This window comes from Drosophila suzukii, chromosome X (genome assembly GCF_043229965.1).
Source record: "Drosophila suzukii chromosome X, CBGP_Dsuzu_IsoJpt1.0, whole genome shotgun sequence".
NCBI lineage: Eukaryota > Metazoa > Arthropoda > Insecta > Diptera > Drosophilidae > Drosophila > Drosophila suzukii.
In genome coordinates, this window is record NC_092084.1 from 5,032,747 (window position 1) to 5,049,257 (window position 16,511).

The 16,511-nt window shown below is 41.7% G+C and overlaps 1 protein-coding gene, 1 long non-coding RNA gene and 1 other non-coding gene across 3 annotated transcripts; 2 read left to right on the forward strand and 1 right to left on the reverse strand.

Moving 5' to 3' along the window:
• Positions 1 to 197: 197 nt before the first annotated feature.
• Positions 198 to 14,817, reverse strand: LOC118878316 (uncharacterized). The gene is made up of 3 exons (XR_011604610.1): positions 14,554 to 14,817; positions 1,092 to 1,415; positions 198 to 860 (listed from the first exon to the last, which is right to left on the reverse strand). It is a non-coding gene; the product is annotated as an uncharacterized lncRNA (long non-coding RNA).
• On the forward strand, positions 2,300 to 2,372 carry TRNAF-GAA (transfer RNA phenylalanine (anticodon GAA)). Its single transcript has one exon. It is a non-coding gene; the product is annotated as a tRNA-Phe (tRNA).
• Positions 3,758 to 5,360, forward strand: RpL17 (ribosomal protein L17). Its single transcript, XM_036820528.3, has 2 exons — positions 3,758 to 3,854; positions 4,837 to 5,360. The coding sequence occupies exons 1-2, from the start codon at positions 3,774 to 3,776 to the stop codon at positions 5,314 to 5,316; spliced, it is 561 nt and encodes a 186-aa protein (XP_036676423.1). The 5' UTR covers positions 3,758 to 3,773; the 3' UTR covers positions 5,317 to 5,360.
• Positions 14,818 to 16,511: the final 1,694 nt, after the last annotated feature.

Genomic DNA, 16,511 nt, shown 5'->3' on the forward strand with positions numbered 1-16,511 from the left:
ATGTTATGCGGACGATCCCCGGCCTGACTCCTGACCCCTGAGTTAGCCATAGTTAACCCACATCCCTCACATCACTTCTTACATATTCCATACATGTTCCAAAACCAGCTTATTGGTCTATATTTTCTGGTAAACAAAGTATTATTCCAATTTCTCTATATAATAGGCTTAAGTATGATATTTCCTTGCCTAAGTATATTTGAAAATTTATTGTTAGAATTAAATGTATATTTATAAACAAAGTACTATTCCAATTTCTCTCTATAAGAAGCTTAATTATGATATTTCCTTGCAGATATTATATTTGAATATTCAACGGCAGAATAAAATGTTTCTTTGTAAAGCTTAAAAAAACAACACTGATTTTTGACCAAAACTTAAGATATTTTTTCCCAGTGGCGTAAGTTCTGAGATGGATTCTTGGGTTCGGGGAATACATTAAAAATCGCTGCAAAATCCAGTTGCCAGCGAAGCCTGACGTCCGAGACTGCAATTTGGGGGGATTTTTTGCCGGCATTCGTATACGACGTCCCTCATCCTATCATTACCAAGGAAACACTCATGTGCGTGCCGTAAATCGGTGCATATGATAGGCGGCTGCTGACTCACGGATCTCCGGTCTCCAAGCCCCCCTTGGCCCCCTTTTGGCTCCATCCCACAGATCTCAATCTCAGCTCCCCCTCGGAACCAGTTTCCATGGTGGTTTTTGTATGCCTCTTGGGAGTTGTTTGTGCTTTTTGGCTTGCAGGTGTTTGGCTTGGTCTTTCGGGTAATTTTTTCGATGCTAATTTCGCGCGGTCTTGGTCAACGGAACACTACGCTGTGACGTCAAGTGGTGGAGTGGGTGGGAGTGTCAAGTTCTAGTAAACAAAGAGAGAAAAAGGTAACTCTGCGTAGATATCATAAACCCAAGTAAAATATATGTCTTAATATATCTTTGTATAGATATTATAGATTATATAGTATAGTAGAAATATTGATCATAGATTTCTTTCGGTATGTTCGAGTTCGAGTTCTACGTAGATATTATAGTCCCAGGTAAAACATATGTCTTCGTACTTTAGTGTACCTTTCATTATTTTAAAACATACCATAGAAAATGAATTTCTCTCGGTGTAGTTGTGTTGTGGGTGGTTGGGTGGTTGGGCGTCGTTCGCTTTGCTTTCGGTCCGATTTGGCTTGGTTCGTTTACATTCTGTTCTGGGAGTGCTGGTCTTTTTTCGCTTTTGGTCCCGCTTGAACGCCCACGAACCACGATACTCAAGGCAGCCCTCGGTTGGCAGCTCCAGTTAAGTGCCACCGTGTGTGGAACCGGATCCTTGGGGGAAGGGAGCGACGTGGATGTGGACGTGCGATGTGGACTACGGCACGTGCAACGCGACATTTCAGTTCCCCGACACTTGACCTCAAGAGATCTGAAAATGCAAACGATCGAGACACCTGCAATTAGGCGTGAATCATGAATAAATTGAATGGGTACACGGACCCTAAAAATACACCAGTATTAAGTTCGCACAAATTACAAAACAATAAAGGTTTTTTGTGTTTGTCAAGCTGTGCAGAACTCAGATGTGCCGCAGGATTTGGAGACTGGTGAGTGGTATTGAAGTACCTCCTCCTCGACCGGTTTGATCCGCAGTCTTTTTTGTGATCTCTGGCCGATTAGCAACAGGCACTTTTACGGTCGTGTCCAGAACGAAAGCGCTAATAAATGACTAACAGAAAAGGGACAATGCGTCCAAATTCCAGTCAAGTCCGGCTTATTTTATGGCCTCCACTTCCACCTGGATCGACTTTATCGGGTCGCTTAATTAAAACGCATTGCCCCCAGGCGCTAGTTATTTTCCATATAGCCCAAAACCACAAAACACTGGAAGTTTCCCAGGCTTAAATGACGCGGATCCACTTTTTACTAAAGTAATTTAACCAATTACCGTTGACCACAAATTTGGTTCAGCTTTGTAAAGTCAATACGCTCTTCTTAATAAACGGAACTGTTTCCCACTATTTAATTTAGACCAATAATATGTACGAATATTTATGATTTAACTAAATTTATTTGATTTTAAATCTATGAGAATTGGTGATCCAGGTGAACGGCGGCACCATTGTTCATAAAAAAGTTGAATAATATATGCACGACGGCTATGGGAAGATTCCATTTATTAAAAAGGCGATATGACTAGAATGAAATTTAGGGCTCAGACTAAGTTTGTCTGAGTTTTTTTTAAATCAGGATTAGTAATCCCAATTGCCTTTCTTATCACTCGACGGTCGCCGAGATACAAAATTATCAAGTGCCGAAATAGCTCAGTTGGGAGAGCGTTAGACTGAAGATCTAAAGGTCCCCGGTTCAATCCCGGGTTTCGGCATAAAGCAATATTTTTTTTCTCTTCTTTTTTCCAATTTTTTTAAGATTTACCAGCTAGCAAAACCGTATACTTTGATCTGTTATTAAGATAGTTTTAAATTTTTATTTATTTACCGTCAGTTAGCCGTATTGCCGTATCATTAAAAATTTTAGTTCAGTGGCAACGCTAGCGGTGGTGGGTGCAGTCGCTTAAAGAACAGTGCTGCAAAGCACTTGCGCACCAGTCGGGTCACACCAAGGGGATTGTGGTATTTTTTAGTCTTTTTTCCCAGTCATCACCCAATTCGATTCGATTTCCAACACTAAAAGTGCCATTTCCTTTCTTTTTCGTTCCACGTTTCCGGTGAGTGCATGTGCCTTGCGAGTTATTTACTGGAAATTGCCACTTAAATTGTCTTTAAACTCATTTATTTGTAGCCAGGGCACTCCGGTACGTTTGCGGTCGTGTACATTGTGTTTGCAGCGAAATTCTGTGTGGTAAATCCACGCCGCCAATTGGCCGGCCAGAAAATGCGGTTCAAACCTATTTTTTTCTTACATATTTTTTTACTGTGGGCCCGCGGGCCGAATATCCAAGTTACCAACTTACAACATGTAAACAAAATACATGAAATGAATCATGATCAAATGTGTCTCAGTGACACAATTATTTTTTTCTGTGAAATATAGTGCAAAATGTGCCAGAAATGCGTGTGTTGTCATCGTGGGCCTTGTGTGTGTGTGTGTGTGTGGATAGTGCAAAAGTGTTTCCCAAAACTCGGCAATTTGTTCAATTCAAGTGTTTCCATTGGAAACGGGACAGATTAATCTAGTTTTTAGACTATTTTAATTCAAAAGTCGCCCGAAATTGTTGTTGTTTACAGGAGCTCACAAGCACACACACACACACACACATGTAGGCAGCCGCTTAGGTTTTTTTCTCGCTCATTTTGCACGTGTTTTGATTTTCCGCCTTCTCGGCCGCGTTTTTATCTGAACCTAGGCCTTAAATGGGTTATATTCTTAAGAGATTACCACACACGACCGCAGCGTAAAGAGGTGGCCCTCTACAATTTACTAAAAAGCCGGGCCAGGGGCCAGAAATTCAGGGACAATATTGTCTCTCTGCCTTAAATGTACTATGGCGGTCAAAATAATAGTTTCAAAAATTAAAAATTCAAAAATTACACATTCAGCTTTATGATCAACTGAAAATACTTGTAATGTTCAAAAACAAGAGTGTCACAGCTGCACCGATACTTAAATTTATATTTCCTATCAAAATAAAGTAGTAAATCAGTTTGTAGTATTGCTCAGAAGAAAATATTAAATACTATTATCTTGACCGGATATACCACTTATTTTTGTTTCTAAATATCTGGAGACTTAACTAATTGCTTGTGCTTCTTGCAGATACTGAAAAATGGGCCGTTACTCACGCGAGTCAGACAACGTGGCCAAGTCGTGCAAGGCGCGCGGGCCCAATCTACGTGTGCACTTCAAGGTGAGGAGTCCCCAAAAACCCCAAAAAAGGATTTAGACATATATATATAGAGAGAAAGCCTCTGCAGCTTAAATCAGTGAATGCCAGCCGATTGTGCAGCATATCGCTTTTGCATTGCTGCTAGACGAATCCCCCAAGAGGGCGAGTTCATCAGCTGAGTGCAGTCCCAAGATCTCTGGACGCCCTCTTCTAAAATCTCGACCACAACTCAGAGACCTATTGAATAATACTTGTTCCGGCATGCCCATTTAAGAGGAGGTTGCTCCACCCTGGACAACCACTGACGAAACGTGTGCCCAAAGTGAAGCCACAGCCTTGCTAAAACAGCGGCCTGCTGCTTTCCATGAGCGAGTCTCTACCTGTAGCCTGGCACAGATCTTCGAAATCTCAAAGAAACCCACCAGGGAATCGATAAAATCAAATTCATATCACTAGTTGGTCATTCAAGTAGTGTAAATCTATCAGCTACTGTTGATTTTATTTCATGTCATTTCTATGCTTTAATCAGGGCCCTTGCTATGGATATCTTAAAAATTATATTTGATTATGATTTAATCATTTAGAGAAGTGTTTTGATAGTTGGAATAAAAAGTTGATTAGTAAATGCCCATTTCACGTTGATTACAAGTCAATTCTTAATATCTACTATTGCATTTTGTAAGGAATTCGACATTTGTAGTTTCCTAAATATCATATTTTGTCGTGAAATAGTTAATATCTTACAACCTGATATGAATTGCGATTTTATTTCTTCCTCTATGGGCACAGTTTTAAACCAGGTGGTTTTCCTCCATGGAAGATCACTGATCGAAAGCTGTGCCCAAAGCAAACTCCAGCCATTGTAAAACAGCGGCGTGTTGGCCCTCAATGCTCGCGTCTCTACCTGAACTTTGGCACAAAACAAAGCTTTTCTCCCCTGTGACTTGATCACGAAACCATTGTTTTGCATCACAAACTAATGAAAAGTATTTTCCTTTTCCAGAACACACATGAGACCGCCCAGGCCATCAAGCGCATGCCCCTGCGTCGTGCCCAGCGCTACCTGAAGGCCGTCATCGACCAGAAGGAGTGCGTGCCCTTCCGTCGCTTCAACGGCGGAGTCGGTCGTTGTGCCCAGGCCAAGCAGTGGAAGACCACGCAGGGTCGCTGGCCCAAGAAGTCCGCCGAGTTCCTGCTGCAGCTCCTCCGCAACGCCGAGGCCAACGCTGACTGCAAGGGTCTGGATGCCGACCGCCTGGTCGTCCACCACATCCAGGTGAACCGCGCCCAGTGCCTGCGTCGCCGCACGTACCGTGCCCATGGTCGCATCAACCCCTACATGTCGTCGCCGTGCCACGTCGAGGTCATCCTCACCGAGAAGGAGGAGGTCGTCTCCAAGGCCACCGACGACGAGCCCACCAAGAAGAAGCTCTCCAAGAAGAAGCTGCAGCGCCAGAAGGAGAAGATGTTGCGTTCTGAATAAAATGTGTTCTGGGCCAGCCGCCCAAGCCGGTGACAACTACTGAAGCTCCATTCTTTTTTTTTGTATCCTAAATCTATATCTATATAACTTAGAGAAGTTCAAAGTGTGCGAGATGAAGTCGCGGATGTGGAGAATACAGAGCACAAGCCAGAGATTTGACCACCTGGAAAATGTGATGCGTTTTGCTTTTAACTCTAATACTTTTTTTTTTGCTAGCCTAGGAGAGCAATAAAGATAATTGCTATTTCGTACATCTGACTTGGCCTCGAAGTGGGGTTCTCGATCGTTATCATTCAATTGCATTATGAAACCCGGTTATTCGGCTAGACTTTAAAATATCACATGTTTTTGCTAGATTAATTGGGGTTATCCCTAAACACTTTGAATTCTTGGCATCTGTCAGATGCTTTGTTCCATACAAATTCAATAGGAATTTTTTAAACTTCGGACAGTACTAGTATTCATTTTGGTCCGATATGTTCACAGCAGTACTCAAAATGCAGCAGGATAATTTTCGGTTTCCTTTTTATTATTAAACATTCTGAATTTTCTGCAACATCCGTTAAAAGAATGCCCTTAGTGGGTTTATGACAATGCTATAAGTTGGTGGCGGAATTGGTTACTTAGCTAAGCCACACACCAACGTACAAATACATAAAAAGGTCCACCCTAATTTATCAGACATAGCAAGTACACGAACCAAATTCAGAAACAACACTTTAGCACATACACAAACCTCGACCGACATATTATCGATACTTTAGCTAGCGCCAGCGACTTGCGCGCGCTTTAGATTTAAATTTGAAAAACGTTTTGTCCATCAACACAGGCTAGTCTCAGTTTATTTCCTTCCGCAGAGCGCTTGTGGAATGTTCGGTGGCTTTTGCGCGCATTCACTTGCATCAATTGCCTTCGAGTGGCCACTTGGCATATTCATTTAAACTGATTTCATTGTAGCGCACTCGTTTACCAGCCTCCCCACATTTTCTTTGATTACAATACAGCCGTACTTATACTTACAATGCAAATTAATTGAATTATTTCAATTTGCTGGGCTTCTGGCTCTGGCCAGCGTTTCGTATTATTTTCGGTGAGCGTGAGCGCTCTTCCCTGTTTTTCCTTCTATTTATTTTGTACTGAATCATTCGCTAGAATGCCACGCCCACAAGCTGCTTGATATCATTGATTCCATTGAAGAATTACCCCCCAAATCCACCCCTATTCCTAGAAATGAAAGGAAAACAAGCAAATGGAAATGAAATCCAAGCTTCAAACTCAACGAAGAGCACTTGAGAGGAATAATGCAATAAATGGCAGGTTTTGTTTTTGTTTTTGTTTCCCCCTGGGATCTTAAAGATCTTCGGCATGTCACGTCGTGTATTCGGCCACCTAACGAATAGCGAACGTCGCCTGAACTGAACTGAGACAAATCTAATTTACATGATCGCTCGCATTATCTCGTCCATTGTATTATAATCATCTGCCACGACGTCGACATCGACCTCTGCCGCCGTCCCCAGTTCATTGCTGTAGTGGTTGTTGTGTTTTTTGATTTTATTTTTCCTTTTTAATGTATTTTTTTTATATTTTTTTGGTACTGTTGTGGCGAGTTCAGTGGTTGGCGCTTCCTAAGTGGATGACACTCAAGCTCATTGAGCGCTCCATTGTGGGGAGACATTCGATGGGAATGGGCTGTGGGGACTTTGGGGGCTGCCAGGGGAGCTGGGATCGGTGGGATTCTGATTCGGACTCGGATTCTGCCGGCGTCGCTGCCGTGCTGCACCTAGCCAGTAGTAAACATAATACAACAACTGCAACAACAATAGAGCTCTCGCACAGCGCACTAAACAATGCGAAACATCTGAAATTCGTTCGTTTTCAGTTTTAAAGTTCAAGCCGCGACATTAGCACACGAAATCTGCGATTATCCGTTGAAAAAATAAAAAAAAATCAAAAAAATAAAAGAAACCAAGAATAACGAATACAAATAAAGCCTAATAAAAATTACAAATAAAATCAATCGTTTAGTGATCCTATTCCGATTCCCAGGCGGTGCGAATACCAATTGAAATCGATTTCCACGCAAGCGTTTCTAGAGCGTGAAGAGATCAATATAAATGAATTACAACTAAAGGCAAACAAATAATATATACAAAAAAATTAACAAGCACTAACCAAGCAAATAAAAGGAAAATCGAACCACTAAAGCACCTGGCAAGAGTCCAAATTATAAACACATTTCAGCGCGAAAGCATCAACAAATCGTACAAGTTGGAAAAAACAGCGGAAAACTTTGTTTCCAATTCCGAACATCAAAAAAAAAGAAGAAAAAATAAAAAGGAACAGCACACGGCCGACGGATAGAAATGCGAGTTACGTTAACCAAAGCGGAAAATAGCCACAAAGTAAGGATTCAAATTCCACCAGAATTGCGTAGTGTAGATGGGCCCTCGCGAAGGGTTATCGTTATCGCAGCGATGACCCCTCGCCATGCAGACTGTACTAGCGATCGAGTTTTGTAATAAGAGGGCGGATAATCGTTCTAATATTTACATATAATTTGATTGATATATCATTTCATATTCAGAATGGAAAATAACACAAGTAAATATTGTGCGCCTGGTTTTGTTTACTCAAAATTTGCATTTAAATTGTGGGAATATTTTCACTTGGCCGTTGTTTTCCTCGTATTTACATGCTAATTCGAATTGGAACAGCTCCGCTTTGATAAATCCGGGCTGTTTGCGGTGGAAGTACTCCCAGGTACTCCCAGCACGTGTCCGACCGAGTCAGGAATGTCCGAGTGTCCGAATCCAGCAGACTGACTGGGCTAACTCATTTCATTTGGCCCGACATTGGTCGACATCACGCAGCGATCTGATGGATATATGTATATATAGGATATGGCAAATAGCCATACACCTACGACGAGTCCGACGAGACGTCATCCAATGTCAACGTCAGCACTTGGACCCCCTCCCTGAAAAGAGTGTGTATTTTTACCCCAGTCTCATAGCGGTCTGGCCCATGTGGTGGGTCTGAACTGCCCCATTCCAGACCGAACAGGTCCGGTCCACCTTCCGAATCCGAATTCTTCTCTATCTGATCATCTCTCTTTCGGCACTTTGTCGGCAGACCAAGCCGCATTGACCTCACATTGGCATCAGAAGGACAGTCAGATTCCCGATTCGATGCGATTTGGCTATAAATATGTCATATATCATCCTTCTGAAGGTGCTGCGTCATTCGGACACGTAATTTTCCCATGCCTAGAATGAAATATAGACGAAAAAGACGACACTTGTTGGCGGAAATAGCTCTCGGCAACAGTTTGAAAAATAAAACTCATAGTTCCAGGGATGAGTTATATTTGTAAAACGGAAAACACTCGGAACCGGTTTAACCGGTTGCAACGGGTAACGGGTACTTGGAAGAACCGATTGTGATATAGGAAAATTTAGCAATACCTCGGATATGGGACAAATTTAAAAAGGCTGCCATGGCTTGTCAATAGAGAGAAAAGAATCATAGACATACCATATTTTCTGTGCGTAAGTAACGAATAAAAATTTCAAAAAAAAAAGGAAAAAAAAAAAAAGAAAAACATAAACAAAACGGAGTATATACGTACTAAAAACGATCGAAATAACAAGCAGACTCACCCACTGGGTGTCCGAAATAAACAAGATAGAATCAGTTTTTCCATTTTCATTTTTGGCAAAACAAATTTTCCTCTAGTTCCGTCTCTTTCTGTCCCTGTGTGCTATTGCCCACTCTTTCGCACGAAAGACTTTCGCTTTCTGGGGGCCACATGAGGATCCACGATTCGCGATTCACGTGTCGCGTATTGTTTATATTTTGGCCGTTGGGTAGAATTGGGTGAAACGTGCCGATCGCGTGGATCTTCCGATCGCATGTGCACAACCGGGCGATAGGAAAAGGATTATAAAGATGAATCCGATGGTTGATGATTGATTTTACCTATGGGTTTCAGTATATTTCGAGTATTAAGCAAACACGAGGCGCCTAGAAGAGTCAGGGTAAACGGGTAAAAACATAGTCAGCGACACCAAAAACCAGCGATAACTATTTGAATGGAAGCAATATCGCAGATCAATCGACAACCAAATAACGATCACACCGATAACAAGGACGTGGAAAGGGCGCCGATAACGAGACTTGTGCATTGCCACGCCCACCGCTGCCGCGAAGAGGTGAGTTTAAAGTCAAAGATTTGCATCTCTTCAAGATTTGCATCGACGATGTATTTATGCCCATGGATTCTTACTAATTCTTCTGATATTATTATTGAGAGGAAAATTAAAACATTAATATAATTTTTGAAATAGATATTATCTTAAATGATGGGACATTTTATAATGAGTTTAAAGGCATCTGTTTTTCCATCTCCTTACCTTTTTCTTATACCGCTTTCAATAAGTTACGTATACGCCCAGTGACCCACAAGAAAATCTATTATAAAACTAATTTGGTTAGTTAACTTACACCCATATGGATTTCGATTTCCTTATCGATTTCTCACTGCTCACATCCAATTGGCCACTCAATCGTTTCTGATTGCATTTGATTCGCCATTCCCCACAAAATCACATGGAAAACATGAATATTTGTTTGGTGTGTCGGCAATCAAACAAGTTAAATCACCACTGGCAGCGAATTTCTTACGACAGAGCAATGTAACAGAAATAAAATGGAATCCTAGGGAAGTTACAATTTAATCAAAATATTTGCTCGCAGATAAGACAAGAGAAACGTGTCGGCGTTTTCGGGGGAGAAGGAGAATATGGTTATGGGGGCTTTGAGGAGGAAGTAGAAAGGTCAAAAAGCTCTGGCGCCACATTCTCAAATACTTTAAAATACCAGGAAGTGTCCAAAATTCCGAGGGATGGGGGCTGAGATACTCACCATCTCTAGGTATTATCGTTATATCTCCTATGCGAATGCATTCATGGTGATCTCTAGCATCTCTAACGCAACGCACAATGTTCTTGAACCTGAAACGCGACCAATTTGAAATTTGAAAATTGCGAGCCGCTTTATTTTTGGCCGGGCAAACATTTCCTTCGAGTTCGAGGCATGACTAAAATAAAGCGCATATAGATCGCTCTCCGCCATAATTATTTATTTATTTGTTTGTTTATTTTCTGCCTGGCCCTCGCTCTTTCAAATTTTTTGGGGGGCGGCGAGGCGGCTCGAACCGATTCGAATTGGTTTGGGTCAGCGCAAAGTTCCTCGATATAGCGTCAGATACACGGATACGGATTCGGATTCGGCTACAGATGCAGATACAGTCTGTGCTGGCAGTGCAAAGAATTCTGTTTTTTGGGGCTGCGAATGCAAGGCAACTGCAAATGCAACTGCTTTAATTGCGCAATTAGCTGCATAATTGCAATGCTCTGAATGATCACAGATTCAAGGAGGGGTTTAATAGGGGTGTATGTTTACTAAACACACATGTCTACTCAGACCATGGGAGCCAAGTAGCATATTATGCATCTGAACATATATATCTAACCTTTCTTTACCAGTTCACCAAATTATCTTAAAAAGAGTATTTCCAAAATCTTAACTATAAATAATAATGTTATTATAAGAATATACCTGAGAACCAATTTCATAACCCACCCTTATTATCCATAAGCTTTAAATAAATAAGATACTGATTGAACTCAATCAAGATTAAGCTAAGATCGTTTATTTGAACAGTATGCGAAAATTGAGCAGTCAATATCGGCAGCGATAATGTTTTTCCTGTGCATTTAGCAAACAAATAATAAACGAGCCAGGGAAATCTCATAAAACCCGCCACGTAAGCAATTTCAGGCTGTTGGGGGTCACCAGTCTGACACTTTCTCTAGCACCGTCGATCCCTCCTTCGCCTTCCCCCACCTATTTTCTGCTCTGGCCCACCTTATTGCCAGTATTTAGCACACAAATAATACATTGAAGTGGGAAGTCTTATAAATACATTTTTTTTTGCCTGCTCGGGGTCACCAGAATGCAAATATCTCTGGGTGTGCATATACCATGTACCATATATATTGTATATGCATTTGCCAGTCTATATGTTTTGCGCCGAAAGTCATCCAGTTGAGTTGAGGGCCTCGCTCGTTTGTTTAACTTTTTATGGCCCTTCGGGTGGCTCGTGTCGCCCCGTTGTTGATCCAGTAGCTATTTCAAGTAGTGGCTATAAAATGCCTCGATTACATTAGCGGCAGAAGGCCCTAATCCAGATAAACATTTTAAATCAAACTCCCCGCACGACAGTTGGACAGAAAATGGCAAGTACAAACAAAAGCCGCGTTGGGCTAAACAAAACAAGTGCTTTTCGGCTTTTGCGATGCCAATTTTGTATTTTGTATTAGAGATCCATAGAGCCAGGCGAACAAAGAGCCCAGCGACATGTGGCAGATTCTAATTGTTGTCATATCCATTGTGGTCCCTGCTCGGGCGCCACAAACCTGTTCGCGAATGGCATTAAATTAAAATCAAAATCAAAATCAAAATGGAAATGGGAATGGGAATGGAAATGAACATAGAAATGACTCTGCAATGGAAAAGCACTCAAGCAGACAGTTCCTCAGTTTCACGAGATCGTCTTCCAATTGATGCAATGACAGCTTCCGATCAACTAGAGGCAACTAGAAATATCTAGGTGCTTTGCCATATCTCTAGGTAGGGATCTTGAGAAGTAGTGCCTGATTTTGTATACAAATTGTGCAAAGAAACGCAAAACAGCTGCGTAATTACAGATATAAGGCAAAGAGCTTACAATGTACTTGATATAAAATATATACCACACCAGTATCTTCCACTTGTGATCTTATTTTGATGTAAATAAACTCAAAATTCTTTCGCGGTGCAGTCAATATTCGACCTTAAATCAGAGGAATACAGAGCAATAATAAATAATCCAACTTAAATCTATATAAAGTACTTTTTGTGTATGATTATATAAAGAAATGTTTACAAAACGGCTATTGTTTATGCCAGAAAATGCAATATGAAATTGAGACTCATTATTTTCAACATTTCCGAAATGATATAACTCGACTTCGAGAACGTGTTCTTGATTTATGAACAATATGTGTTTTGCAGAATGTGTATGATTTTCATTTATACATGGACCATTAAAGTTGTGCGCAGTGAGAGGGATTCTACAGGCAGAAGATTTCTTCTACATTATTTGGGAACCAACTTCGAAATGATTTAAGGATCTGAATATCTCGATCGGCTTTTAATATAAGGTGGTGTTCCTTGGTCAATTCTTCGGAATCCCATGGCAAATGATCTGAGGATCCAATACAGATCGCTTCCGAATGGATCTGCGGAACTGAAGGCCTCGTCTCGGTGTCGCCCCTTTTTGATTCTGATGACGTAGCTGCCTTAAAGGTTCAGCGGGTTGATTGGCATCGGTTCTAACCGGTTCGCACTGGAGGCTGTAGACTGTAGAATGCAGAATGTAGAATGTGCCCCACTCTCTTCTGGTTGTTGTTTTCGTCTCGGTCGATGTTGTTGAAATTGGGCATTGAATTGATTTCTGCTTAAGCCCCTTGAATTAGTCATCGCTTCTGCTTCTCCTCCCCTTTCTTCTCTCTCTCCAACCCATTCTCTTGGCTTTCGCCCTCCCTTTCTTTCCATGAAGCCATATAGATATAACCCCTTCTGGGGCAGAGAACCGATCTCGTATTTTTCCCCTTGTCTTAATTGATATTGAGCATGCAATGATTAATCAAGCCCGCGAGCTGTGCGCATTTATTTCGGTTTCCATTTGACTGGCGGGAAGGGGTTCCCAAGGGGAGTTGGAAGGGGTTTGGAAGGGGTTCGGAAGGGGTTTGGGGCTAAGGGGCAAAACCGGACCAGTTGGACCATAGACACTGCGTAGCCAAAAGTGACTTGGCACTTTCGATTCACGTGACCCAAAGAATTCTCTGTTTTGCGTCAGTGGAGCTCTGAAATCCAAACAAGAGCGTTAGGAAAAAGCCCCCACTAAGCCAATTATAATGTTGATGTTTTGAACGTTATAATGTTGCTGCTCACCGAAATGGCAGGTCGTAAAGCTAAAGATAGACCATCAAAGTGGGTGATAAGCTAGACTAATGCCAGCAATTGTCCAAGATCATGACTCTATAGAGACCATTGAAGGATCAGTAGGCTACGAAGGGGGTACATCGTTTATCTACAACATTAAGTCAGGATAGAATCAATGGAGAACCAATCAAATGCTATTTCACCTATTTAGAGAGCGGAAAAACAATCAAGCATGTGCCCATGATCTTGTATCTATTTCTGTGTAGATAGTTCAAGGCGAGATCAGTGAAGTGCATAGCTCTAAAAATGATTGAGATTCTTGTCAACTTGTTTGAATTCTTAGCATCGCTTTTAATTGATATGAAACATAGGAAAATCTCCATGGTCTAAACTCATTTAAAGATTATTGGGGGCGTTTGGTACACCAAATATCTTTGTTTTTCAGAAGATACATACTTTCTGCTAAGAACCCAGATCGTGGGGTCCAACTCTTTCCAGATTCCGACGCAGAAATGCCGGAGTAGGCAGATTTATGCCTGATAAACGGCTCGCCGATAAGCGGAGTATCTCCGTGTGGGTGGCCCATAAATCCCCAGTGGCAGCAGTCACAAAAAACATCAACAAACTTTAAGCCGCAGCCTCATAAAGTCTACACAAATTTCCACTGACGTCAGTCCCACATGAGGAGCAGTGTACACAGAGATCAAGATCGGAGGAGGAGGAGTGATGACTTGGGAAGGGAAGGGTTTGGTTTGGTTTGGATGGGGAGTCGACTTTGACTTTGATGGCGTTTGAAGACGAGTTAAGATGATACGGACCTTGACAGTCAAAGGACACACATCGGGCTGTCCAAAAATGAGAAACCAAAACAGAGTGCCTGGTCACGAGGGCTGACAGCCAACTGGGAGTGATGACAGCCGGGCAAACATCACTGAACTTGGACGCACGGATGGGCGGCTGGGCCAATATTAGCTTGGGGTCCACTCCGAGTTGCAAAAGATGAGTGACGAAAATAAAAAAGTCGCTAAATTTAGCGACCACATTGATCCACATTGCATTGGCAAAGTGCAGCCACCGAATTTGCATGTGCAATGGTTTATAGGAATGCTCCGGTCTAATGGGAAATAATTACTATTTGTATTGAAATTTTTCAGAATTTATAACCTATGTATATAAATTACATACCCGGGAAGATCCTCGATGCACTGCATCCTGGAGTCCAGTTCCAGTATGATAGCATCTCCCTATATCTCCCGCAAACACTCCACAAACACCAACACAGAACTTCCGGTCAATTGGTTTATCGACTGTCATAGCACCTAGGTCATGAATATTTAGCTAGAACTAATTGGGAATTATAAGTACCCAATGCGGGAATTATTTCTTAATTGACTTTATCGATGACGTGGCCAATTGTAAATTTTATTGCTATTACATTTACATTAGTTTAACACTATATAAGCATAAACAAACATGTAATTTGTTTAAAGATCTTAATTAATTTTTGAGTTTTTTGTGGAATATTGTATGTATAAAACGTTTAATGTTAATTATTAATTATTGACTGTTTAATGTGGTATGTAGAAGGCTGCTTGTTGATTGTTAAATATTGAGTATTTTAAATTGATTGCCGACCTAATTGTCAACCATTAAATGATAAATGCTTAATGTGTGTCGACTAAATACGGTTTCTTTAGATCTCAAAGTCCCCTAGTCCAAACGCGCGAATATTTAAAGACCATTGTACTGGGCTAATTCGCGACGTACATATTGACTTGGCAATTCTTCTGAGTCCTTTACCATGTTTTTCAGAATCTCGAAAATAACATAATAAAACACTCTCCCAATCCAATCCGTAAAAAAGAACCCAAAATAATAAAAATTCCGTGCAATTATTCCCAAAATCTATACGATATGGAAAACTGTCTAGCATTCGTTTTGCTGATCTTGGACGAGCTCTCGATTCTGTTTCATGGCAGCGGGCTGCGGAAAAAACCTTTGCACACACAAAAAGATATTCTTTTTTATGAAACTGAAAAATTACGTAGATCTTTGGCCGCCGCCCGGGAATCGGGGAATGGGAATGGGGTTCTCAGGGGGCTCTGGGGGCGCCGAGGAGGCGAAAGACCAGCACGCAAATAATTCCGACACATGCGAGGCGACAAAAAACGCGAGAGAGGCACTGAATTCGCACGCACACTTACCATATGACCATATATATTTAATATATATATTCGTAGAGCTATTTCTGTATCGCCTGGATATTGTTGACGCGCGATTTCTGGGACCCTGCGCACCCTGCCGCGATTTCGATGTCGATACGGAATCCGATTGGCTTTTAACCGTGGTACTTGTACCGCTCTATGAGGCATCTTGGCCGCATAAAAGTGCCAAAGTGCATTATCAACCCCTAGCTGGTCCATACCGATCGCTCAACTGGTTCATACCCGTTTCAAAATCGTACTCATGTCCAGCTATGCCCATGACTAAGCGATTCGTTTGGGTAAGAGAATCATTCTTAACCAATTCATAAGCGATTTAAATATAATCCCTATGAGCTTTTCGAAAACCAATGCGGTTTTAGCCCAAAGTTATGAATCGTCAACCTATCGAATGCGTATTATCCCGATGCCTCATTTATGTGTTGATATATTACCAATATTACACATAGTTGATTTTTACCGCTGCATAACCGTTTCGTGAAGCCTTGCTGGTTGTCATGCTTCAGTCATCCGAAATCCGTTTAACCACAACCCGCTTGTAACCGATTCACACCCGATCCGGCGCGAAGGACCTCGCCAAAAATACTCGCATACTTTTGGCAAGCTCGTAGTGCTGGCCAATTACGAGTTATACAATCGAGGAAGAGCATTGCATTTGAAGCGAGCCATAAAGATTGCAAGTCTTGTTTTTGCACAACCGGCACACGGGTATACCCGTACACCCGTACACCCGTACACCCCCACAACCGTACATTGTTGCGATTACGAGCAGAGCAGTCGGAAGATAAGAGCGGCTGAGAGCCCAGTGATAAGCATCGGAGGGCGACATCGCTGATGCTGCCCCATCTCATCTTTATTATATTATTTTTTTTTGGTTTCCGATCCCTTGGCGATAACGTCAAGAGCGACCAAAAACAAAAA

Excerpts from the sequence above, each read along its gene's own strand:
- RpL17 (XM_036820528.3), top strand. The coding sequence starts at position 3,774 with ATGGGCCGTTACTCACGCGAGTCAGACAACGTGGCCAAGTCGTGCAAG. Across the intron at positions 3,855-4,836 it reads ATCTACGTGTGCACTTCAAG|AACACACATGAGACCGCCCA; the intron begins GTGAGGAGTCCC and ends TTCCTTTTCCAG.